A 27,966-nucleotide genomic window follows, 5' to 3' on the forward strand; every position below is an offset into this window, starting at 1 on the left:
TCATCCCCTGATTCCTTTGGCCACCTGTGGTAGCTGAGATGTTGTGAATAACCGACCATTCATGGCAGCATCTGTAGCCATGGAAACTACCAACACAACCTGCAAATATAACTTCAGATGTCTCCCATGTCTCTTATGCTGGACACTGCTCCACACACTTCTGTAGGCAACACTGTAATCAGTATGCTAACGCTATAGGTGTGTACACACAATTTTTTAGATTCGATGTCTGATTCGATTTTCCATTAGATTAGGCATTAGATCTTTGCATTCAATTTGGCATTAGATCTGCACATTAGCATTAGATATCGTTTTCGATATCGTTTTCGATTTACATTCAAAGTACAGTACAGACATTCGATTTACTGGATCTAATTCGATATTTCTTTGCCTGCACAGTCTATTTTTCTTTTCGATATAGAGGAAATGGGAGCCTGTCAAATCGAAGCTTGTGTACACCCCTTATGATATACAGTATAATGCCTGGTCTTTCACCAATGCATTGGCAACCAGGATCGGATAGATAGATAGATAGATAGACAGACAGACAGAGTGTTTAGTACCTGTAGGCAGGGCCAGCAACTGAAATCCTGGGGCCCCATACACTGACATTTCTGAGGGCCCCCCCCCAGTGCTCGAAGTGGAAACTTAAAAGTGGGGGTATGGAAAAATAAAGGTATAAATCATGCGCGCTCCAGAAAAAGCGGCGTGCTCAATTGAAAAGGGGTGTGGCCAATTTAAAAAGGGCGTGGGCAATCATATCCCTTCCCCCATCACTGTGTGCCTCATATCCCTTCCCCCATCTCTGTGTGCCTCACAGTTTGACTCTGTCCCCAACTCATCATCCCTGTGTGCCTCACAGCCTGCTCCCCATCACTTAGCCTTTCCATCTTCGTCACCAGCACCCCCCAGCCTCCCACCCTGCAGCGGTTTCAGGGTAAACCCCGGTGAGGGAGGGTGGAAGGTTCACTGGTGGCGGGCAGCAGCTGCAGGGTGCAGCATGGGGGACTTCACTCTAGTGGTGGGCAGCGGCTAATGGGTAAACTCCGAGAAGGTGGAAAGTGCAGGCGCGGGACTCCAGCAGAGAAGGTGAGTGGGGCGGGCGGGCGGAAAGAGCCAGGGGCATAGTGGTGTGCAGCAGGCTGACAGCACAAATGGGAGGTGCAGGGTGTGGCAGGGCGAATGGCAGTGTGTGAGCACCTACCTCTTCCCGGGCGGCTGCGCGCTGTCAATCACCGCCAGCCTCTCGTGCAGGGGACCGGTGCGCAGTGCTGTATTCGTGGCTCTCCCTATCTGCCCACTGGTGCGCCGTCCTCTGTCGCTGCCTGTTCCCACCATCAATCACCGCGGGAGCCGCTGAGGTATTCTCGCTCCGGCTGTTCAGCGCCACACTCTCCTTCCCTCCTCCTCCTCGGCACACCAGATCTGGGACCTCCTCGCCCAGGACCAGTGGCGCCAGTGTCAGAGGGGACCAACAAAATAAAGCGTATTATAGAGGAGCCTCTTCTAAGTGCGGCGGGATGGCCACTCCCCCGCCTCCTGCTGCAAAGGGCTGCCTCTGAAGGCTAAATAGTGTAAAAAAAAAATAATTTCCGGGACAGTGGAAGAAAGGTGCTGGTATGCTATACCGTTGCATACCGGCCCACTTCGACCACTGGGCCCCCTAACCCCTCAAGCAATAGAAGTTGTGTGGAGCAGGGATGGACGGTGGGTGTATTGGTGGCAAGAAGTCCCATATAATGGCTGCCCCCAGGGCATACAGTATCACTTCTGAACCAATAGCTACTACACATTATGCCACACACCGTAATGCCTACTACACATTATACCACAAATCGTAATGCCCATTAGACATTATGCCAGATGCCGTAATGCCCATTAGACATTATACCACACACAGTAATGCCCATTACACAGTATGCCACACACCATAATGCCCATTGCACATTAGGCCACATGCCATAATGCCCATTACATATTAATTCACAGGTACTCTTTACCTAGAAGGGCGCCAGCGATTGAAATCGCGGTCGTCGGGGGTAAAAATCGCGGTCATCGCGGTCATCGCGGGCATCGCGGGTAAATCGGGATGGCCGCGATGCCCGCGATGACCGCGATCACCGCGATTTTCCCATAGGGAACAATGTTAAAACGGCAGATTGACCGCGATTTTACTGTTAAATGCCTCAATGGACCCGATTTGGGGCCAAATAGGCCAAATTAACCCTTAAATGTCCCCCCAAATTTTTAACGCCACCCCACGATCCACGCCAACCCGAAGCGTGGCGAGCGCAGCGAGCCCGCGAGGGGCGGCGGTACGCGTCCTCCGACCTTTTCATGCCCTACTATCCACTAGGGCGTGGTGTGAGAATATAATAGTGTGGCGAGCGCAGCGAGCCACCGAGCCCGAAGCGTGGCGAGGGGACGCGGATACCTTCACAGGTAGACGCGTCCCCTCGCGGGCTTCACAGGTGTCCGCCTCGCCACGGACACCTGTGAAGCCCACGAGGGGACGCGCATAACTGTGAAGGTATCCGCGTCCCCTCGCGGGGCTCGCTGCGCTCGCCACGCTTCGGGCTCGGTGGCTCGCTGCGCTCGCCACACTATTATATTCTCACACCACGCCCTAGTGGATAGTAGGGCATGAAAAGGTCGGAGGACGCTTACCGCCGCCCCTCGCGGGCTCGCTGCGCTCGCCACGCTTCGGGTTGGCGTGGATCGTGGGGTGGCGTTAAAAATTTGGGGGGACATTTAAGGGTTAATGGGCTCTGTGGCCCATTTAACATTGATTCCTATGGCCAAATCGGGTGGATTGAGCCATTTAACAGTAAAATCGGGTCCATCGCGCCTTTTAACATTGATTCCTATGGGAAATCGGGAGCATCGCGTCGCGGGCATCGCGGGTACATTTATGGCCGGCCGCGACGCGACCGACACGATTTCCATGTTTAACATTGGTTTCAATGGGAAATCGCGGGCATCGCGTCGGTCGCGTCGCGGCCATACATAAATGTACCCGCGATGCCCGCGACGGGCGCCCTTCTAGGTAAAGAGTACCAATTCACACAGTGTAATGCCCATTACATATTATACCACACACCATAATGCCAATTACACATTAGGCCACATGCCATAATGCCCATTACACAGTATGCCACACACCATAATGCCCATTGCACATTAGGCCACATGCCATAATGCCCATTACATATTATATCACACAATGTAATTCCCATTACATATTATGCCACACTCCATAATGCCCATTACACATTTTGTCACTGGTATTGCAGAGAAGATTCTCCTCCACTCACGGACCGCATACAGTCTGCAATGACCTAGCACATGGCTGTCACAGTACAACTACGGACTGTAACCAATAACCAGTCAGTGTGGTTTGTTTGCTGCTGTCTTATGTCGGGATCAGCACCGGTATTAGCATTGCAGAGAAGATTCTCCTCCACCCAGGGAGTCATGCAGGTGATATATGTGATCACCACGGGATCCGGACCAGGAGCATTTTAGATAAGAGTAAAATTTTGTATTTGGGAATTTTTTTTTATACTCATCTGGTCATCTGGCAGTCCCCCGGCAGTCCCCCAGTGACCCCAAGCTGTCCATCGCATCCCTCCGGAGGGGCATACCCGGTTCCAATGATGCAATGTGCAGGTAACATCATAACATAGCAAACGCAACTGAGCAATTGAACTTTGGCACCGGGAATGCCTCTGAAGATGGACGCCAGGTGAGTATGAAAAATGGTACAGGGGGGGAAACCTGGCATAGTTAAAAACCTATGAGGGGACGCGGTGCAAATACATGTCTCAGGTGTTGACAGAGACACAAAAAAAATTGATACCTTTTGATATGTTGACCTTGTACCTGTCAACCTTTTTGGGGTCGACCTGGAGCACTGTGGACATAATTAATGTTGACCCCATGATCCGCACCTGGGCTCCACACATTACTATTAGAGTGGAGGACTGATTCCAGTCTACCAGGAGACCCAGAAATAACGTATATGTACAGGAATGTAAGTAATACTGCCGGCCCAGTGCTGCATCTGTGCCCAGCTCCAAATACACTATTCCTCCAATTAACAGAACAATAAAGCAATGTCTGGCGTGTAATGGCAGCCTGGTGGCACAGTGGTTAGTGTACATTGCTTCAGCCATGCCTACTTTTATGATCACTGCCATATCTGTGTGGAGTTTGTGTGTTCCCTGTACTTGCATAGGCTTCCTCCTGTGCTCCAGTATCTCCCACACTCATACATAACTAATAATAATACCCCCTTCACGACATATGACGTATATATACGTCATATGTCGGTTGGGGGTGAATCAAGCCAGCTCACGGAGTGAGCTGGCTTGATAGAGAGCAGGTAATGGCTGTATATTACAGCCATGTCCCTGCTCTCACGGCCACGAGCGGCGAGTTCGCCGATCGCGGCCGTTTAACCCTTTAAGCACCGCGGGCAAAGCGCCCGCAGTGCTTAAATAGCTGATCGGAGGGGGGGCGCCCCCCTCCGGCGCCGATCGGGGCCCCCCGCAGCGCGATCGGAGGGTGCCGATCGGTTGCCATGGTAGCCAGGGGTCTAATGTAGACCCCTGTGCTGTCCGTGTATTCATACCTATTACATCCTGCCTCAGGCAGGATGTAATAGGAAGTGAAAAAAATCACTACGTTCAGCCATAGAGCTCTATGGCTGAACCTAGTACAGGCGATCGCGCCCCCTAGTGGTCAAGTACACTAGGGGGCCTTGTAGTAAAAGTAAAAAAAAAAAAAAAATAAAGTTTAAAAATAAAAAAAAAATAATAAAATATTAAAAGTTCAAATCACCCCCCTTTCCCCATTTCCCAAATAAAAATAAATAAATAATAAAAAAAATAAACATATTTGGTATCGCCGCGTTCCTAAAAGTCCGATCTATTAAAATATAACATTAGTTATCCCGCACGGTTAAAGGCGTAAACGGAAAATAATCCCCAACGCCAAAACTACGCTTTTTGGTCGCATCGCCTACCCAAAAAAAAATAGCTAAAAGAGATCAGAAAGTCGCCCATATCCCATAATGGTATTAATTAAAAAGTACACTTCAGCCCGCAAAAAATGAGCCCTCACCCAGGTCCGTAGGTGGAAAAATAAAAAAGTTATAAGCCGCAGAACATGGCGACGCGACGCAAATTCGAAAAACCGTAACATTTTCTATTTTTTTTTTTAGTGGTAAAATGTAACGAAAACTATATAAGTTTGGTATCACCGGAATCGTAACGACCCATAGAATAAAGATAACCCATCATTTTAAACGAACTATGAACTCCAAAAAAACCGTAACCAGCGCAAAATTGTGGAATTGCGTTTTTTTTTTTTTTTACCCCACATTGAATTATTTCCTGATTCCCCAGAATATTATACGGTATAGTAAATGGTACCATTAGAAAGTACAACTTGTCCCGCAAAAAAAAAGCCCTCATGTGTCTATATAGCCGGAAAATTAAAAAAGTTACGCTTATTTGAACACAAGGAGGAAAAAAAAAAAAAAAATTACCTTAAAAGGCAATGTCGTGAAGGGGATACAATTAGATATTCCAGCGGATGTTAGTGATTTATACGCACCTGTCCTGTTGTGAGATATTTCACACCGAGATCCTGTGAAGTCCTCTGGGCATATACACTTTATATCATCATAAGCGCCGCCATTCAGACAGTAATCTATACACAGATACATTAAAGATCTAGATCAGCAACTAATAAATATCAGTCATTGCTTCATTTGCATAATTCATTACAGGGCCGATATAACTTCGTCCAAACTTCATACGGCCCCTTGCCCCGTGTTCGGGGTCAGCGCATGCGCAAACCCCAGACAGCATCCTCATAAGAACGCTGGCCTTTCCCCTTAGAACACATGCGTGACGATGCCTGCTCAGGGTGGGTGGCAAACGTCACATGACATCAGCACCCGCCCCCAATTCGGCAGATAGCGAGCATCTGAAAACTTTTCAGAGCGAAGGCTGCAGAAATCATTAGAAGGTCAGTGACCATCGAATGATCTCTCCTCCGTACCGCCCCATGCGCCAGGGCCGGCGCCACGACTAGGCAGCTTTAGGCATTTGCCTAGGGCGCCGGCCACTGGAGGGCGGCATTTGGAAGTAGCTCTTCCCCATCGATTGGAGCCAGGTGATCGGTGCCCGGTGCCAAACACACACACCCCCCCCCAACCGAGGTCCTCATCACCCCCCCCCCCCGGACTCAGCAGCGGCGGCCGCAACAAGCTCCTAACACTGCCCCCACTCCCTGACTCGGCGGCATCATGCTCACATCACCACCCCCTCCCTGAACTCAGCGGCGGTGGTGGCCGCATCAAGCTCCTACCGCCACCCCAACTCCCTGACTCGGTGGCGGTGCCCGCGCCTGCTTCACCCCCCCACCCGGTCTCGGCGACGGGCGCCGCATCACCTCCCACCCCCCACACACCCGGACTCGGCGGCGGCGGGTGCCGCATCACCTCCCCCCGGTGAGCGGCGGGGAAACCCCCCACCTGGGGTGCTGTGGGGCTTAGCAACAGCCCTGGGTTGGGCAATAAATATTCGTCAAGTTGATCATTTGCAACTTTGCAAATACGCTGCCAAAATTACAAACAGCAATAACTCCAACTATTGTTCTGTTTGCCAGACTCTCACAAGGTTTGGATTCCGCAATGCGTATGCCCATCATCTTCTAACTACCCCGGTCTCCTTACCCTTCACTAATACCTATACAACATTTGTGGACTTAACCTGAGAGCTCATTGTTATTCAGTCACACAGTCCTTTATTAGATGCTGACATACCTGGAACTCAACCCAGGGCCGGTGCTAGGGTGTCCGGCGCCCTCCTGCAAACCATACATTTTGTGCCCTTTCACATTGCCATTGCAACAAGCTGCAGCCCGATTGTGGGAGTGTATGCAACATGCGATCCTATGGAGGATCTCGGGTGCATGTACATGTATGCATACACCATCTCAGTGCTGTGTCCACAAAATGTTGCAGGCACTAAAGGTGCCCATACACGCTGCGAGAATCGCATAGTTATCGGCTAGATCGCATCACACGGCATGCATGCAATGTGTGTGCGATGCAATCCGAAAGCAGTACAAAAAGTATGTGCAGCACATTACACCCCTCTCGTGACTGAGGGGGAAAGAAGGGGAGAGCAGGAGGAGATGGAAGAAGAGGGGAGGAGATAGAGGGGGCTGAGTGTTGAGGACTGGCAGCGGCACTGGCAGAGCACACCGAGAAGAGGGAAGGAAGGGGAGGCGGCGCTGTCCGTGAGGAAGATGGAGCTGCTCAGCCTCTCCATACTGCTGCCCCCTGCTGTCAGACAGGCTGAAGGCGGCGTGCAGGAGGCAGTGACAGTGAGGGCTGAGGCAGCTTTAGCAGAGCAGGGAGGGAGACAGCGCCTTTTCTGCATGGCGCCTCCCTGCTTTGCAGGAGCTGCTGAGTGGGTAGCGCCGGCCCTGACTCAACCCAATCACCTATTGCACTGCAGTCAGACATGCTATTCATCAGCTACCTGCCCTTGCACAAAATGTTAGAAAGTTCTAACTACTGTATTTGATGCTCACCTTGTACTTCATGAAAAGTTGATCAGCATTGCAGCTGAGTAGATCTATGTAGTGGGTGGCTGCAAGGGATTGGAAGTGGCTGTACACTACAAAGATCTGCTCGATTATTTTTTACAAAGTACAAGTAGCTTCATATAGATAATACACAGTAGTTAGAAATCTCTGGTTTATATTTAGGATCAAATATTTTTAGGTCGTACATGCTGGAATATAACAGGTTATGGATTTGAATTCTGGGTATATTGAAATTAGTTTTTTTAATAAAGGATATTGTTACTGAATAACAAAGACATCTGAAGTTAAGTACATGCATGTTAGAAAGAGTATCAGGAGCCTTTCAGATAACGCACTTAAGCGTGTCCCGGCCATTTCCATTCAACCAGGATGCTGCGTCATGTTACCAATATGGATTCTGGATATAGGTGTGATATTGAAGAGTCACAAGTATATTGCTGTAGTAGTTTCAGGGCCAGATTTATAGATAAATGCTAATTCATGGCCTCTGAGCCCTAGTATACAGCAGCTGTGTGATAATGTGCAAATGCAACAGAAGGCGCCTTGTGTAACTATACACCGCTTATCTGCTGCTTGGTCCAAAGACGCAACGGTACTTCTTTCCTAGCACGGCGCCCACGATCTAGATTGTATGTGTGGGGCTGATATCTCAAGCATCTCATGCATCTTATGTGTTTGTGCGGCATAAGATGCATGAGATGATGCAATCGACGCGATCTACGAAATCTTTACATTGGAATCAATGTAAAAAGCCCCCAAAACCCCAATTTTAATTGCTAACCCCCCCTCATGGGTGAAATGGCCCCCCCATTGTTAACGTCACCCCACTATTGACGCCAACCCGAAGCGTGGCTTGCGCAGCGAGCCCGCGAGGGGCGGCGGTACACGTCCTCCGACCTTTTCATACCCCCACTATCCACGTCGGCGTGGAGTTGATTTTATATAGCGAGCCACCGAGCCCGAAGCGTGGCGAGCGCAGCGAGCCCTGCGAGGGGACGCGGAATACATGTAAAGTAGTCCGCGTCCCCTTGCCACGCTTCGTGCTCGGTGGCTCACTGCGCTCGCCACACTATTTAAAATCAGCTCCACGCCGTCGTGGATAGTGGGGGTATGAAAAGGTCGCGGGCTCGCTGCGCTCACCACGCTTCGGGTTGGCGTTGATAGTGCTGGTGGAGTTAACAATGGTTATTGGGGGCTCACGATTTTTTATCTCATGGATCTCATGGATCTTATGAATGCATAAGATCCATGAGATTAAAAAATCGCGTCCATCGCGTTGATTGTATGCCTTAAGTACCTTAAACTTAAGGCATACAATCAATGAGACGGGCGCCGTGCTAGGAAAGCAGTACCGACGCAACATTTCTTGTTTACATTGGATACCTGTGCTAGATATCGTGGTTCCAGTGGTAGGCTCAGGAGTCGTGCCAGATACAGTGGTTCCAATGGTAGGCTCAGGAGTCGTATCAGATGGACTGGTGTCTGTAGGTTCTACGTGTGTAGTAATTGTGTGAGATATGGTCTCTGTTCTTTCAGGCATAGTTGTAGTGCTGGGTGTCACTGATGAAGGTGACTTGCTTGTAGATTTTGTAGTAGTTGGGGCTGTTGAAGAAAATTAGGTTTGAACTAATTTGACACTAAACAATATGGCTGCTCTTTGTAAAATCAGAAAAATATGGACTTACATCTTTGTATGCTATTACCCAGGCTTTTTTTCTATTACTATTAATTTAAGTATTTTCAGAAGTTATAGTGATCAATATGGTTATTTGTGTGCAAAAAAAAGTAAAATAGGCAATATCCCACATAGCAGCAGCAATGGTAGAACATTTCCAGGCTGTGCTACTTTTAATCCTGCTACTGCTGTTACATGTACTAGAAGAGTGCCCCCTAGTGTTACAGCTAGTACCTAACATGGTAATGTATCTTCTGTAACATCTTACTGTCGCTCTCTGAGGTTTTTGTGGATCCAGCTTTGGATCTTGGGTCACTTCACTGGCGACCAGACATCTAAGTGGCTTGGGTCTGAGCAGTTGGGTTCTGGGCTGAGTGTCTAAGTCACAGGGGGTCTCGGGGCTAAGCAACAGCAGAGCTAGTGTCTAAGAGGTGTGGGGCCAGGTGGCTGAGCAGCAGGGGGGCCAGGTGACAGGGCAGCTATGGCTGAGTGAGGCGCTGGCTTTGGGCCCTAACATTGTCAGGGCCCGGGACGGTTGTCCACCTTGACACCCCTTTCGCCGGGCCTGCCTGGACTGTATACGCACCTTAATGACTAATAATCTATGTACGGCGCTGCGGACACTTTGCGGCGCCTTATAAATAAACATACTACTACTACTACTACTAGGGTGTGACCGCTGTCTCTGTGGCTGTAATAGGAACTGTTGCTTGTCTTCAGTTCTATTAATCTACTAATAGTTACTTTACAACATATAAAACACAAACGTTGGCGGTGTATAGATTATTGACGTATGTAGTTTATCTCATGTCCCTGTTTCGACCATACCTCCCAACTGCCCCGATTTTCTCACACAAAGCCGACAATGTCCCGCGATAGGGGGGGGGGCAGTTGGCAGTTGCATGCGCACAGAAGCTATTCCTAGAGACAGAGGGGCTGGGGGCATGTCAAGCAGCCCACAGCTGCGAAAACAGGGGCACACCCACTTGACATTAGGCACGCCACCAACTTTTGTGCTGAGCTCGCCACGCTTCGGGATGGCATGGATAGTGGAATTTACAAGGTCGACAGCTGTTGCATCGACTAGTGCCATTGTGGACAGGTTTTAATAGTGTACCCCTAGACCCAACTAAATTTAGATGCATTAGGGTCTAAATTTAGATGTACCCCTAGACTCAACTAAATTCAGACGCTTTAGCGTCTAAATTTAGATGCCCCACCACCTTAGCGGCTAGCAGGGAGTCTAGATTCAGACGCTTTAGCGTCTAAATCCAGACTCCCGGCTTCTTAGCGGCTTGCAGATAGTCTGGTTTCAGACACTTTAGCGTCTAAATTTAGCGTCTACATGGGGGACACCCCCTTTGATAGCGGTGTGCCGGGGTGTGTAGTTTAGAAGCCCCGGCACGTCAGCGGTGTGCCGGGGTGTCCACTTTAACATGCCCCCGTTGTCAGCGGTGCCCAGGCGCTGCCTATTTCACTGTGGAACTACAAGTCTGTCAGCGCCTGGGCAGCGCGCTGCTGCTGCCCGGCGCTACGCTACGCTAATAACGTAGCTGGAAATACGTAGCTTACAGCTAGAGCGGCACGAGCACAGTCAGACAGAGCTAGAGCGGCATGCGGCGGCGCCGTGAAACTACACAAGTACCGGACTTAATTTGCTCATTGCCAAGGGGGACGTACCCCCCTCCCCGCCCGCTCCCTGTTCTACCCGGCTGAGCTGCCCACCCTGTCTGCAGCTATTTTCAATTAAGTCTCCTGCTCTGCCCGGCTGAACTCAGCTGCTACCCTTTCTGCCGCTATTAAGTCTCCTGATGGACCGCTAGCCAATAGGCGCCTGCGGTCCAGCAGTCATCAATGCTGCTTCTGATTGGCTGCTTTACCGCAACCGCCTATTGGCTAGCGGTCCAGCAGGAGACTTAATAGCGGCAGAAAGGGTAACAGCTGAGTTCAGCCGGGCAGAGCAGGAAGTGGGTGGGGGGGGGGGGGGGGGGAGCGGGGGAGCAGGCTGCATGGCTCAGGCGCCCTTTGATGTCTTGGCGCCCGGAGCTTGGGCTCCGCCCTCCCTACGCCTCTGCTTGTGAAAGCTACTGGTGGGAGTCTTGCAGCAGTATACTCCTCACTGCTGCACCCTCTCCCTTTACTCCTCTTTCTCCCTATATGTACATACTCTATACGTACATGGTCCCCAGGCGTACCCCCTGTGTCCATCGTGTCCATCCTGAGATGCAATGCGCGTGTGCATGGATGACATCAATGATTAACCCGTGCAATACATCTTTGGGACCGGGAATGCCTCTAAAGATGGACACGGGGGGGAGACCAGGTGAGTATGAAAAACGGTACAGGAGGGGGTTTAAGAAAAAAATGGGATATTACAAAAACAAACGAGGGGACGCGGTACACTCACTGGGGGTCCATGTGCTCAGGTGTTGACAATGACGTGAAAACATTTTCATATTTCGACCTTTTCCATGCTGACCTTTTGCTATGTCAACCTTGTACATGTCAAACTTTTGGGGTCAACCTAAATCACTGTTGACATAATTAATCTTGACCTCATGATCCACACCTGGTCTCCCTACATTACTATTAGAGTGGAGGACTGATTCCAGTCTACCAGGAGACCCGGAAATAACATACAGTGGGGGAAATTTACTAAGAATACGAATACGAAATTTTGTATTCGTATTCTTAATACGAACGAATACGACTGCATACGGCTCTTTCAGCCGTATGCAAATTCATGTTCCGGAAGATAATTTACAAAGCAGTCCGATACGACTGCTTTGCAATCCTCCGATGGCGTATCCATTTTTTTTAGCGACCGTATATACGGCCGCTAATACGAATTCGTACAGGCAGTCTGCGCGGATCAGTCAGATCTGTGCAGGCTGCATTGTGTTAAAAAAATAGAAAAATAAATAAATATATTTAAAAAACAGCGTGGGGTCCCCCCCACAGGCGTAGCCAGCATCAGGCTGAAAGAGCCGGGGCTGGTAATAAAAAATCAGGAAACCCGGAAAATAGGGGTTCCCCGATTTTTTACAACCATCCCCAGGCTCCAGGGCCAGGGCTGGTTCCCAAAATACAGGGGAAAAAATGACTAGGGGTCTCCTGTATTTTAAGAACCAGCTCCAGGCCCAACCAGCCAGCAGGGTAATGCCAAATCCTATTTGCCGGGTTTCCTGATTTTTTATTACCGGCTCCGGCTCTTTTTGCCTGGTGCTGGTTACGGCTGTGCGGGGGACCTCACGCCGTTTTTTTAAAATGTATTTATAAATTTTTCTATTTTTTTTACACTGAAGCCTGCACGGATCTGATTGATCCGTGCAGGCTTCTGGCAAATACAACAGGAAAATGAAGTGTATTTTCCTGACGTATTTGCCTGGCCATTCCCGGACGTTTTACGCCAATTAACGGCAGTATTTTCAATACGGCCGCTTAGTAAATCAGAAATCACCATTCTTTTGAATGGGGATTCCTGTCGTATTCCATCGATGGTGTATTCATTCGTATTTGTAAATACAAATACGAATGTCCCATCAATACACGAATACGCCCCAAAAAATTGTATTTTCCTATGAAAATACGAATGTTTTTTATGAATTTATCTATGTAAATTTCCCCCAGTATATGCACAGGAATGTAAGTATGGCTCCCGGCCCAGTGCTGCATCTGTTCCCAGCTCCAAATACACTATTCCTCCAATTAAAAGAACAATAAAGCTATCTGTAGCATGTAATGGCAGCCGGGTGGCACAGTGGTTAGTTACATTGCTTCAGCCATGCCTACTTTTATGATCACTGCACTATCTGTGTGGAGTTTGTGTGTTCCCTGTGCTTTCATAGGCTTCCTCCTGTGCTCCAGTTCTCCAGTTATCTCCCACACTCATACATAACTAATAATGTTAATAATAATAATAATAATAATAATAATAATAATAATAATACAATTAAATATTCCTGGGGATGTTAGTGATTTATACGCACCTGTCCTGTTGTTCGGTATTTCACACCGAGATCCTGTGAAGTCCTCTGGGCACTGACACTTTACATCATCATAAGTGCCGCCATTTAGACAGTAAGCTATACACAGATACATTAAAGATCTCGATCAGCAACTAATAAATATGAGTCATTGCTTCATTTGCATAAGTAATTAAATGTATGATTGATCAATACATGTGCATCAAATTGATTGATACTTGGCAAATATGCAATAAAAATTACAAACAGCCATAAATCCAACTAATGATTTGCCAAAACCTAGAGATGTTCTGTTTCCCAGACTCTCACGAGGGGCCTTATTCTGATCGGTGCGGCCGGATCCGAATATACGGCCAGGACCGTGCGTGCGAAACCCTGCCTTCCGTACGGATCGCCAACTCCGTCCGTACGCGGTAAGAAGCTGGCCGAACGGACCGCACGTGTATTTTTCATGGAATACGCCTCCTCCATCTCAGGGATCCTCCCCCATCATTCGATGGTCGCAGACCATCGAATGCAGGACCGAGTGGTCCACCAGCTCCCGCAACCTCAGACCACACGGACATTTTTCCGTGCAAAAGCAGGGATCTGGGCGGGCAGCTGACATCCGGCAATGTCATATGTCCGCCCCCTATACGTGCGTCACGGCCGCATTACCATACGTACGCCCAGCGTTTGCATGGGAACGCCCATGAAACGCGGGGCGTACGCATATGGTAATGAACCCAAATAGCCTTTCACGCCTCTCTCCACCCCCTGTTCGGAGTGTTCACATTTCATGCGGGATTTGGCCGTACGCCCCGCTCGCACATGCGCAGAGACGCCTCTGCACATGCGCAGACACAAAACATTGGCGGCCCGAACGCATGCAGATATTACCGCACCAACCAGAATAAGGGCCAAGGTTTGGAATCTGCAATGCGTATGCCCAGCATCTTCTCACTACCCCGGTCTCCTTACTCTTCGCTAATACCTATACATTTGTGGACTTAACCTGAGAGCTCTTTATTATTAAATCACACAGTCCTTTATTAGATGCTGACATACCTGGGACTCAATCCCATCACCTATTGCACTGCAGTCAGACATGCTATTCATCAGCTATCTGCGCTTGCACAAAATGTTAGAAAATTCTAACTTTTTTATGCGCATCTTGTACCTTGCAGTTGAGTAGATCTATGTAGTGGATGGCCGCAAGGGATTGGATATGGCTGCACACTACAAAGATCTGCTCAATTATTTTTTACAAAGTACAAGTTCCTTCATATACTGTAGATCATATAGTTAGAAATCTCTGGTTTATATTTAGGATTAAATACATTTAGGTCCTACATGCTGGATTATAACAGGTTATGGATTTGAATTGTGGGCATATTGAAATTTGTTTTTTTACATAAAGGATATTGTTACTGAATAACAAAGATATCTGAAGATAAGAACATGCATGTTGGAAAGAGTATCAGGAGCCTTTCAGATAACGCACTTAAGCGTGTCCCAGCCGTTTCCATCCAACCAAGATGCTGCGTTATGTTGCCACTAAGGATTCTGGATATTTGTGTGAAATTGAAGAGTTGCAAGTATGTTGCTGTAGTAGTTTCAGGGCCAGATTTATAGATAAATGCTAATTCATGGCCTCTGAGCCCTAGTATGCAGCAGCTGTGTGATAATGTGCAAGGTGGAGATAAGTTAAGTAAGGCGCAATAAAATGGGTTGTCTGTCCATGCCGCAGTGTACTAAAAAGGGTTGTCACACCCGTATATGAATTAAAAAAACAAGGAGTACTGTAGGTGTACACTGCTTTAATAAATTCTCACATTTAATAAATATTTAGGTGCCAATAACATTCAATAATTAAAAACACAATTCAATAATAATAGACAATACAAATTAATTAATATATAATGGCAACAATAAATGTAAAAATATATGCTACTAGGTATAAATGCCTGAGAGGGAATTAGTAAAGTAGACCAGTCCATATGATACCGTATCGGTTGGGTGATGAGATCCGTTCCTATGGTGCATTTTATCAATGTCCTGCAATGGATCCAATATTGTGATGAGTCCAATGTAACCACGGGTTGCTTTATTTAGTCAATCCTTTTTTAGGGTGTCACCTAGAAAAAGCCACTTTATGGGTGAAACGCGTTGGTAGATGAGAGGGAGTTCTACAATCCAGCACCTTTTGCCACAAGCATTACCTTGAGACTGAACCAACCTTTTTACCACACTTATTGCAATAACTTCGTCACTGCTCCCCCCTAGATCTGTAGGGGTGGTTTGCAGTCCAATTGAGTGGATCCTCTTCACACAGCTGCTGGGGAGTGCTATCCCATGTGTGAAGTTCCACCTAAAAAAGGATTGGCTAAACAAAGCAACCCGTGGTTACATTGGACCCATCACAATATTGGATCCATTGCAGGACATTGATAAAAGGCACCAGAGGAACGGATCTCATCACCCAACAGAGACCGATACAGTACCGTATGGACTGGTCTACTTTACTAATTCCCTCTCAGGCATTTACAGTATACCTAGTAGCATATATTTTTTAATTTATTGTTGTCATTATATATTAATTTGTTTTTATTGTCTATTATTATTAAATTGTGTTTTTAATTATTGAATGTTATTGTCACCTAAATATTTATTAAATGTGAGAATTTAATAAGTTAGCGCAGTGTACACCTTCTCCTTGTGTGATAATGTGCAAATACAACAGGAGGTCGCCTTGTGTAACTATACACCGCTTATCTGCTGCTTGGTCCAAAGACGCAGCATTGGATCATTTCTGTGGACATTGGTTACCTGTGCTATATATCGTGGTTCCAATGGTAGGCTCAGGAGTCGTGCCAGATACAGTGATTCCAATGGTAGGCCCAGGAGTCGTGTTAGATGAAGTTGACTTGCTTGTAGATTTTGTAGGAGTTGGGGCTGTTGAAGAAAATAAGGATTGAATTACTTGACACTCGACAATATGGCTGCACTTTGTAAAATCAGACAAATATGGACTTAGAACTTTCTATGTTATTACCCAGGCTTTTCTTCTATTACTACTAATTTAAGTATTTTCAGAAGCTATAGTGATCAATATGGGTATTTGTGTGCAAAAAAAAAAAATGAAAACTAGACAATATCCCACATAGAACACGCAGTTTTAGAACATTTCCAGGCTATGCTAATTGTGATCCTGCTACTGCTGTTACATGTAATAGAAGAGTGCCCCCTAGTGTAACAGCCAGTACCTAACATGGTATTGTATCTTCTGTAACAACTTACTGTTGCTCTGAGGTTTTTTTGGATCCGACTTTGGATCTTAACCAAAATGGATCCAGTTAATGATGTCAGAAACTTGCTGGAATTTATAGTTGATGCTCATGGACTGTAGAACTCCGACTAGTAACAGGTAGTTAATGGAGACCCAGAGCAAGGGCACAGTCTAACACACTGGCAATTTTCACCAGGGTTCCCCCGCTGGGAAGTGTGGACTTTATTCCCACATCTGACATGGAGGCCTCAGTCATCTGACTGGGCCATTCCATAATAGTGCTGGGATATCTCGAAGGGACAAAGAAGTAGGAAACTAATTAAGGGAATTACCCAAGGGACAGGAAGTAAGATTAGGGCTAGGATACAGGTGTAGACCTGAAACTGTGAGTTCTGAAATCAAACTGTAAATGAAGAATAATTTTGGACTAGAACCAAAGAGAATATACACAAGCTGGAGCTGATTGGAGCAAATGTCAGTCTGGAACTGATGGGAGTATTTATCAAGCTAGAACCAAAAGAGCAGTTTTTGAACTTGAATTGATTGGCGAAGGAGTCTCCGGATAGGACATTTTTCTGCAGGGGCTCTCTGAAGGCAAGTGTGGCATCCCAGACTTTAGCTGAGCTGCGGACACATCAGGGGTTAACAGAGACCATTTTATTTCAAAAGCCATGCAGCCTTATCTATGAGTGGGAAAGAGTATGGCCCTAACCAGTTGGTTGTGTTTCTTGGACATACAGGGGGTGGACAGAAAGTTTTAGAACAAAGGACAAAGAACATGCTGCAGTTCAGTGTGAACTGAGGAGTGAGGATGGAAGACACAGGCTAGTGTCCAGGACAAAGAAGCCAGTCCTGGAATTGTGGACACTGGACAGGCTCCAAGGTCCCTGGAATTATGGAAAAAGAGATCGCAGTGTGAGGGCAACAGTATGCAGAGATCAGTGGAAGGAACGCAGGGATCCCTACCTTCAGTGGTACCCAAGCAGCAGAATGAGAGGTGAGGATCTTGGGAGAGGACTATCTGGTTGAATGGTAGGCAACCACGTGAGGCAAAAGGCCCCCAGCGATGAGTCTATGAGATATCCTGTTTAGATAGACTGTAGTCCAAGTTGCATATCACCCGGCCGGTACCCGCTCCCGGACTGAGGAGAGACGCTAATGTTTCATGTTCAGCACCTCTCCTCCGAATGATTCTATTGGCCACCTAGCGGCCAATCAGGAGCCTAGAAATTCTGCTCCTGATTGGCCGCTAGGCGGCCAATAGAAACATTCGGAGGAGAGGCTCTGAACAAGAACCATCAGCGTCTCTTCTATTAGTTAGGCGAATCCTATTTGCCGGGTTTCCTGATTTTTTATTACCGTCTCCGGCTCTTTCTGCCTGGTGCTGGTTACGGCTGTGCGGGGGTCCTCACGCCGTTTTTTTAAAAATTTATTTATTAATTTTTCTATTTCTATCTGACCGATCCGTGCAGGCTTCTGGCAAATACAACAGGAAAATGAAGTGTATTTTCCTGCCGTATTTGCCTGGCCATTCCCGGCCGTTTTAGCGGCAGTATTTTCAATACGGCCGCTTAGTAAATCAGGAATCACCATTCTTTTGAATGGGGATTCCTGTCGTATTCTATCGATGGTGTATTCATTCGTATTTGTAAATACAAATACGAATGTCCCATCAATACACGAATACGCCCCAAAAAATTGTATTTTCCTATGAAAATACGAATGTTTTCTATGAATTCATCTATGTAAATTTCCCCCAGTATATGCACAGGGATGTAAGTATGGCTCCCGGCCCAGTGCTGCATCTGTTCCCAGCTCCAAATACACTATTCCTCCAATTAAAAGAACAATAAAGCTATCTGTGGCATGCAATGGCAGCCGGGTGGCACAGTGGTTAGTTACATTGCTTCAGCCATGCCTACTTTTATGATCACTGCACTATCTGTGTGGAGTTTGTGTGTTCCCTGTGCTTTCATAGGCTTCCTCCTGTGCTCCATTTCTCCAGTTATCTCCCACACTCATACATAACTAATAATAATAATAATAATAATACAATTAAATATTCCAGCGGATGTTAGTGATTTATACGCACCTGTTCTGTTGGTAGGTATTTCACACCGAGATCCTGTGAAGTCCTCTGGGCACTGACACTTTATACCATCATAAGTGCCGCCATTTAGACAGTAAGCTATACACAGATACATTAAAGATCTCGATCAGCAACTAATAAATATGAGTCATTGCTTCATTTGCATAAATAATTAAATGTATTATTGATCAATACATGTGCATCAAATTGATTGATCCTTGGCAAATATGCAATAAAAATTAAAAACAGCCATAAATCAAACTAATGTTCTGCCAAAACCTAGAGATGTTCTGTTTCCCAGACTCTCACAAGGTTTGGATTCTGCAATGCGTATGTCTGTCATCTTCTCACTACCCCTGTCTCCTTACTCTTCACTAATACCTATACATTCGCGGACTTAACCTGAGAGCTCTTTGTTATTAAGTCACACAATCCTTTATTAGATGCTGACATATCTGGGACTCAATCCCATCACCTATTGCACTGCAGTCAGACATGCTATTCATCAGCAATCTGCGCTTGCACAAAATGTTAGAAAATTCTAACTTTTTTATGCGCATCTTGTACCTTGCAGTTGAGTAGATCTATGTAGTGGGTGGCCGCAAGGGATTGGATGTGGCTGCACACTACAAAGATCTGCTCAATTATTTTTTACAAAGTACAAGTTGCTTCATATACTGTAGATCATATAGTTAGAAATCTCTGGTTTATATTTAGGATTAAATACATTTAGGTCGTACATGCTGGATTATAACAGGTTATGGATTTGAATTTTGGGCATATTGAAATTAGTTTTTTTACATAAAGGATATTGTTACTGAATAACAAAGATATCTGAAGTTAAGAACATGCATGTTGGAAAGAGTATCAGGAGCCTTTCAGATAACGCACTTAAGCGTGTCCCGGCCGTTTCCATTCATCTAAGATGCTGCGTCATGTTGCCACTAAGGATTCTGGATATGGGTGTGAAATTGAAGAGTTGCAAGTATGTTGCAGTAGTAGTTTCAGGGTCATTCTAATTCATGGCCATGCTAATTCATGGCCTCTGAGCCCTAGTATGCAGTAGCTGTGTGATAATGTGCAAGTTGGAGATAAGTTAAGTAAGGCGCAATAAAATGGGTTGTCTGGCCATGCCGCAGTGTACTAAAAAGGGTTGTCACACCCGTATATGAACTAAAAAACAAGTAGTAGGTGTACACCGCTTTAATAAATTCTCACATTTAATAAATATTTAGGTGCCAATAACATTCAATAATTAAAAACACAATTTAATAATAATAGACAATACAAATTTATTAATATATAATGGCAACAATAAATGTAAAAATATATGCTACTAGGTATAAATGCCTGAGAGGGAATTAGTAAAGTAGACCAGTCCATATGGTACCGTATTGGTTGGGTGATGAGATCCGTTCCTCTGGTGCCTTTTACCAATGTCCTGCAATGTATCCAATATTGTGATGGGTCCAATGTAACCACGGGTTGCTTTATTTAGTCAATCCTTTTTTAGGGTGTCACCTTGAAAAAGCCACTTTTAGGGGCGAAACGCATTTGTGGATGAGAGGGAGTTCTACAATCCAGCACCTTTTGCCACAAGCATCACCTTGAGACCGGACCAGTCTTTTTACCACACTTATTGCAATAACTTCGTTACTGCTCCCCCCTAGATCTGTAGGGGTGGTTTGCAGTCCAATTGAGTGGATCCTCTTCACACAGCTGCTGGGGAGTGCTATCCCATGTGTGAAGTTCCACCTAAAAAATGATTGACTAAACAAAGCAACCCGTGGTTACATTGGACCCATCACAATATTGGATCCATTGCAGGACATTGATAAAAGGCACCAGAGGAACGGATCTCATCACCCAACAGAGACCGACACAGTACCGTATGGACTGGTCTACTTTACTAATTCCCTCTCAGGCATTTACAGTATACCTAGTAGCGTATATATTTTTTAATTTATTGTTGTCATTATATAATGTCATTATATATTAATTCGTTTTTATTGCCTATTATTATTAAATTGTGTTTTTAATTATTGAATGTTATTGTCACCTAAATATTTATTAAATGTGAGAATTTAATAAGTTAGCGCAGTGTACACCTTCTCCTTGTGTGATAATGTGCAAATGCAACAGGAGGTCGCCTTGTGTAACTATACATCGCTTATCTGCTGCTTGGTCCAAAGACGCAGCATTGGATTATTTCTGTGGACATTGGTTACCTGTGCTATATATCGTGGTTCCAATGGTAGGCTCAGGAGTCATGCCAGATACAGTGGTTCCAATGGTAGGCCCAGGAGTCTTGCTAGATGAAGTTGACTTGCTTGTAGATTTTGTAGGAGTTGGGGCTGTTGAAGAAAATAAGGATTGAATTAATTGACACTCGACAATATGGCTGCACTTTGTAAAATCAGACAAATATGGACTTACAACTTTCTATGTTATTACCCAGGCTTTTCTTCTATTACTACTAATTTAAGTATTTTCAGAAGCTATAGTGATCAATATGGGTATTTGTGTGCAAAAAAAAAAAAGGAAAACTAGACAATATCCCACATAGAACACGCAGTGGTAGAACATTTGTGACAGGCTCACTGACACGGTGTGGTGCAAGATGGCGTACCTTGAGCTGGACCCTCCTGCTTCCGATGTTCGCCGTTTCTTCCTGGAAGACCTGTAGCAGGGGATAGGACAACCCAAGGAGACCCACAGAAGACAATACTAATACGCTTAGCAGCAACAAATATTTATTTAGAAAGAAGATACCTGTACCGGTTGCTGCAGTGCATTTACACATATATGAATAGCAATGGAAAGGTTGCAACATGCAAAACAGACAATAATTAAAGTAGTAAATACTCAATGGCCAGATTAAAGATAGAACAATTATGCAATAAATGACATCATAGCAATCGCAAAGTGCAAGAATAATATTACCTCACTAGAACACTACAGCACATATATAACACAATGTCACAATATGTCCGCCAGATGGCGTTACACCTGACACATATGCATGCTCAACTGTAGTCCCGGGTGCAACACAGTCCCTGAGGGTGAATAAAGGTCCCACGCAGAACAAGTCCTCAATAGCGAATTAGGCCCTAACTTAGTGTGCACACTACTTTTAGAGATATCAATAAAATGATCCTCATTCAGAGGGACAAGCCGATTCCCGTTACCTAGGGTAACCGCTTGTATTTAAAGGCAAAAAGACAGGCTTCAGGCACTCTCTTTTATAAAGCTCTATCAGCAAGGAGTCTCACTGGATGCCTGGTGCAGGGCTTTCAGGACAGCAATGGGACAACACAATGTCCCTGTAGCTGGGGTGACTTGGGGGATCTGTGATGGGGCAATATGGGTACAGGCTGGGTGGGGTATAGAGCACTCCAGTACCTTATATGTTGCTGGCTCCTGCCAGTTAACCACCAGCTGTGCAGCTCTTGTGTCTCCAGGTGCACCATGCACCACCATGCGGCTCCCAGCTCTCTGTATCATGTGCAGGGGTATGGGTCTCGATGTGTGCCTCTCCACTGTTCTCCTCTCTCCCTCTGCAGGGTCACTATTCTGCCTGCTGCCAGGTTCAAGCTACAAGCTGTCCTCCTCTTCCATTACTCTCTGGGCTGCTCTTCACATATCCAGCACACTGCTCTTTTTCACAGGGAGTTCACAGGGCTTTCTCCTCTCTCCACGCTCCCTCTCACACTGCTGCAGGGATCACCTCTGACCTTCCAGTTTCCTGTCTGCAGGGGAGCTGGGACACTAGCTGACTCTGTTAACCCCTCACAGCCCTGCTGACAGGGGAAAGGATCTGTTCTGACAGCATTGGCTGCAATGTTAACAACCTGGGGGTACAGGAATAAAAGGGGTACCCCCTGGGGTGCCACATACCTCCATGCTAGAAACTTGCCTGTCCCCAGGCAACCAACCAGGGGCATTAAATCCTGAGTACAGTCTTTCAATGTCCATGACAAAATATTTGAATGACAACAGAAAACGGTGAACATACACACATTCAACAAATATACATCGCTACCTCTCTGTCACCTGATTATCCAATGTGGGCTCCCTGGGTCAACCATCCCTCCGCCAGAGGACTCCCATCCCTCTGCGGTCCAGGTGCTTCACTGCTGTAAATGGATGGTGCCCACTCTCACGGCGTACGACCGGTTCTAATTGCGTCTTGCCTCTTGGTCTCGCTTCTTAGACCTCAGTATCGTCTGCTGAATCCTGATGGCGAATTCCTCTCCTGATATCGTTGTGTATTCACCATTTGTTATAGGCTTCAATCCAGTGGGACAGGTCTCGGCCTTCTCATCTCCCAATGGCATTTCTTCCTCTGCCTTAGATTCATGTGGTGGCATAGCTGGCTCTGCTTTTGAGAGCTCCACGGTCTCTGTCGCAGCCATGTGGACCACAATCTCAGGGCTTCTCTGCTGTTCTACAATTCTGGCATTTCTTGGCCCTAGGTTCGCCGCCCGATAATCAGCATCATCCATTCTTGGTACATACTCCCGCATTGGCTCTGGAGAACGTTGAGGCCTGGTCGCTTCTTGCCAGTTCTGATGGACTGCCTCACTCCGCACGACTGGTTGTTCACTTTCTCTCGGCGGTCCGCATTGCCTCATGATGTCAGGTTCCGGTGAGTGGGGCATCTGTCCAGGTCGAGGAGGGTTGGCGTTAAAACTGCTACTCTCGCCGTTGGCTTCCCTCGCTTGCCCTTCATTCCTGTTTTGCTGGTAGCCTTGCTGATGGTGCTGTGGAGGCTCACTATGAGGCGGGTGGCGCCAATGTTGCTCTGGGGCGTGTCTGTAGTGCAGCACCGGTGTTCCATTCGGCCCAGTCACTTTGGCGGCCTTGATGCCTCTCCTCCCATTCACCAGTTCAAATTCGACTGCCTCACCGTCGCTCAGGCTCCGGAAGCAGTTTTGGGGGTCAGCATGCTGGATGGCGGTATAATGGACATACAAGCTACGCCCGGTATCTGCACGTTTAATAAAGCCATACCCGCGTGGTACATCAAACCATAGGACACGACCAGCAATTCTTCTTGGTCTGGTTCGTGGTCTATCCCTCGACTGTCTCACACCGGATGTTCTTTCTGTGTTCTGAAGCACTGCCGGTGAACCTCCTTTCACGTGTCTTCTCGCAGTCTGTGGGCATGCGATGACTCGGTCAGAGGGTAGTCGTTCTGACCTCAATGGGGGATTCCACTGCTGTCTGCGCCTTCTGACACATTCACGTCGCCATCTTCTATGCTCATATTCCTCCTGTTCTATTCTCTGGTCAGCTAGGGTTTTCCTCATCTCCGTCATCATCTTGATGATTCCATCCAGTGCGACAGACATTTCACTGATGGACTGGTCATATGCGGTGGGGTTGCCTTTATGCACTTCCATGTCCGATCCTGTTCGGTATGACGCCAAGTGTGACAGGCTCACTGACACGGTGTGGTGCAAGATGGCGTACCTTGAGCTGGACCCTCCTGCTTCCGATGTTCGCCGTTTCTTCCTGGAAGACCTGTAGCAGGGGATAGGACAACCCAAGGAGACCCACAGAAGACAATACTAATACGCTTAGCAGCAACAAATATTTATTTAGAAAGAAGATACCTGTACCGGTTGCTGCAGTGCATTTACACATATATGAATAGCAATGGAAAGGTTGCAACATGCAAAACAGACAATAATTAAAGTAGTAAATACTCAATGGCCAGATTAAAGATAGAACAATTATGCAATAAATGACATCATAGCAATCGCAAAGTGCAAGAATAATATTACCTCACTAGAACACTACAGCACATATATAACACAATGTCACAATATGTCCGCCAGATGGCGTTACACCTGACACATATGCATGCTCAACTGTAGTCCCGGGTGCAACACAGTCCCTGAGGGTGAATAAAGGTCCCACGCAGAACAAGTCCTCAATAGCGAATTAGGCCCTAACTTAGTGTGCACACTACTTTTAGAGATATCAATAAAATGATCCTCATTCAGAGGGACAAGCCGATTCCCGTTACCTAGGGTAACCGCTTGTATTTAAAGGCAAAAAGACAGGCTTCAGGCACTCTCTTTTATAAAGCTCTATCAGCAAGGAGTCTCACTGGATGCCTGGTGCAGGGCTTTCAGGACAGCAATGGGACAACACAATGTCCCTGTAGCTGGGGTGACTTGGGGGATCTGTGATGGGGCAATATGGGTACAGGCTGGGTGGGGTATAGAGCACTCCAGTACCTTATATGTTGCTGGCTCCTGCCAGTTAACCACCAGCTGTGCAGCTCTTGTGTCTCCAGGTGCACCATGCACCACCATGCGGCTCCCAGCTCTCTGTATCATGTGCAGGGGTATGGGTCTCGATGTGTGCCTCTCCACTGTTCTCCTCTCTCCCTCTGCAGGGTCACTATTCTGCCTGCTGCCAGGTTCAAGCTACAAGCTGTCCTCCTCTTCCATTACTCTCTGGGCTGCTCTTCACATATCCAGCACACTGCTCTTTTTCACAGGGAGTTCACAGGGCTTTCTCCTCTCTCCACGCTCCCTCTCACACTGCTGCAGGGATCACCTCTGACCTTCCAGTTTCCTGTCTGCAGGGGAGCTGGGACACTAGCTGACTCTGTTAACCCCTCACAGCCCTGCTGACAGGGGAAAGGATCTGTTCTGACAGCATTGGCTGCAATGTTAACAACCTGGGGGTACAGGAATAAAAGGGGTACCCCCTGGGGTGCCACACATTTCCAGGCTGTGCTAATTGTGATCCTGCTACTGCTGTTACATGTAATAGAAGAGTGCCCCCTAGTGTAACCGCCAGTACCTAACATGGTATTGTATCTTCTGTAACAACTTACTGTTGCTCTGAGGTTTTTGTGGATCCGACTTTGGATCTTAACCAAAATGGATACAGTTAATAATGTCAGAAACTTGCTGGAATTTATAGTTGATGCTCATGGACTGTAGAACTTCGACTAGTAACAGGCAGTTAATGGAGACCCAGAGCAAGGGCACAGTCTAACACACTGGCAATTTTCACCAGGATTCCCCCGCTGGGAAGTGTGGACTTTATTCCCACATCTGACATGGAGGCATCAGTCATCTGACTGGGCCATTCCATAATAGTGCTGGGGTATCTCAAAGGGACAAAGAAGTAGGAAACTAATTAAGGGAATTACCCAAGGGACAGGAAGTAAGATTAGGGCTAGGATACAGGTGTCCACCTGAAACTGTGAGTTCTGATATCAAACTGTAAATGAAGAATAATTTTGGACTAGAACCAAAGAGAATATACACAAGCTGGAGCAGATTGGAGCAAATGTCAGTCTGGAACTGATGGGAGTATTTATCAAGCTAGAACCAAAGGAACAGTTTTTGAAATTGAATTGATTGGTGCAGGAGTCTCCGGATAGGAAATTTTTCTGCAGGGGCTCTCTGAAGGCAAGTGTGGCATCCCAGACTTTAGCTGAGCTGCGGACACATCAGGGGTTAACAGAGACCATTTTATTTCAAAAGCCATGCAGCCTTATCTATGAGTGGGAAAGAGTATGGCCCTAACCAGTTGGTTGTGTTTCTTGGACATACAGGGGGTGGACAGAAAGTTTTAGAACAAAGGACAAAGAACATGCTGTAGTTCAGTGTGAACTGAGGAGTGAGGATGGAAGACACAGGCTAGTGTCCAGGACAAAGAAGCCAGTCCTGGAATTGTGGACACTGGACAGGCTCCAAGGTCCCTGGAATTATGGAAAAAGAGATCGCAGTGTGAGGGCAACAGTATGCAGAGATCAGTGGAAGGAACGCAGGGATCCCTACCTTCAATGGTACCCAAGCAGCAGAATGAGAGCTGAGGATCTTGGGAGAGGACTATCTGGTTGAATGGTAGGCAACCACGTGAGGCAAAAGGCCCCCAGCGATGAGCCTATGAGATATCTTGTTTAGATAGACTGTAGTCCAAGTTGCATATCACCCGGCCGGTACCCGCTCCCGGACTGAGGAGAGACGCTAATGTTTCATGTTCAGCACCTCTCCTCCGAATGATTCTATTGGCCGCCTAGCAGCCAATCAGGAGCCTAGAAATTCTGCTCCTGATTAGCCGCTAGGCGGCCAATAGAAACATTCGGAGGAGAGGCACTGAACATGAACCATCAGCGTCTCTTCTATTAGTTCGGCGAATCCTATTTGCCGGGTTTCCTGATTTTTTATTACCGGCTCCTGCTCTTTCTGCCTGGTGCTAATTACGGCTGTGCGGGGAACCTCACACCGTTTTTTTTAAATTTATTTATTAATTTTTCTATTTTTTTAACACTGAAGCCTGCACGGATCTGACTGATCCGTGCAGGGTTCTGGCAAATACAACAGGAAAATGAAGTGTATTTTCCTGCCGTATTTGCCTCGCCATTCCCGGCCGTTTTACGCCAATTAGCGGTAGTATTTTCAATACGGCCGCTTAGTAAATCAGGAATCACCATTCTTTTGAATGGGGATTCCTGTCGTATTCTATCGATGGTGTATTCATTCGTATTTGTAAGTACAAATACGAATGTCCCATCAATACATGAATACGCCCCAAAAAATTGTATTTTCCTATGAAAATACGAATGTTTTCTAAGAATTCATCTATGTAAATTTCCCCCAGTATATGCACAGGAAAGTAAGTATGGCTCCCGGCCCAGTGCTGCATCTGTTCCCAGCTCCAAATACACTATTCCTCCAATTAAAAGAACAATAAAGCTATCTGTGGCATGCAATGGCAGCCGGGTGGCACAGTGGTTAGTTACATTGCTTCAGCCATGCCTACTTTTATGATCACTGCACTATCTGTGTGGAGTTTGTGTGTTCCCTGTGCTTTCATAGGCTTCCTCCTGTGCTCCAGTTCTCCAGTTATCTCCCACACTCATACATAACTAATAATGTTATTAATAATAATAATAATAATAATACAAATAAATATTCCAGCGGATGTTAGTGATTTATACGCACCTGTCCTGTTGTTCGGTATTTCACACCGAGATCCTGTGAAGTCCTCTGGGCACTGACACTTTATATCATCATAAATGCCGCCATTTAGACAGTAAGCTATACACAGATACATTAAAGATCTCGATCAGCAACTAATAAATATGAGTCATTGCTTCATTTGCATAAGTAATTAAATGTATGATTGGGCTATAAATGTGCATCAAGTTGATCATTTGCTACTTGGCAAATATGCAATAAAAATTACAAACAGCCATAAATCCAACTAATGATTTGCCAAAACCTAGAGGTGTTCTGTTTCCCAGACTCTCACAAGGTTTGGATTCTGCAATGCGTATGTCTGTCAT

General features: G+C 46.4%; 1 protein-coding gene across 1 annotated transcript; it reads right to left on the reverse strand.

Annotated features, from left to right (window-relative positions):
- LOC146073334 (uncharacterized) lies at positions 1-27,966 on the reverse strand. The gene is made up of 9 exons (XM_083180511.1): positions 27,867-27,966; positions 27,623-27,718; positions 20,873-20,998; positions 18,648-18,743; positions 16,096-16,221; positions 13,291-13,386; positions 9,010-9,228; positions 5,620-5,715; positions 1-86 (listed from the first exon to the last, which is right to left on the reverse strand). Exons 1-9 carry the CDS (start codon positions 27,964-27,966, stop codon positions 1-3), a joined length of 1,041 nt encoding a protein of 346 aa, XP_083036637.1.

The sequence above is a fragment of the Crinia signifera genome, chromosome 4 (genome assembly GCF_055691185.1).
Source record: "Crinia signifera chromosome 4, ASM5569118v1, whole genome shotgun sequence".
Taxonomy (NCBI): domain Eukaryota; kingdom Metazoa; phylum Chordata; class Amphibia; order Anura; family Myobatrachidae; genus Crinia; species Crinia signifera.

Excerpts from the sequence above, each read along its gene's own strand:
- LOC146073334 (XM_083180511.1), bottom strand. The coding sequence starts at position 27,966 with ATGACAGACATACGCATTGCAGAATCCAAACCTTGTGAGAGTCTGGGA. Across the intron at positions 5,716-9,009 it reads AACCACGATATCTAGCACAG|ATTACTGTCTGAATGGCGGC; the intron begins GTATCCAATGTA and ends ATCTGTGTATAG. Across the intron at positions 87-5,619 it reads AATATCTCACAACAGGACAG|TTTCCATGGCTACAGATGCT; the intron begins GTGCGTATAAAT and ends TTGTGTTGGTAG.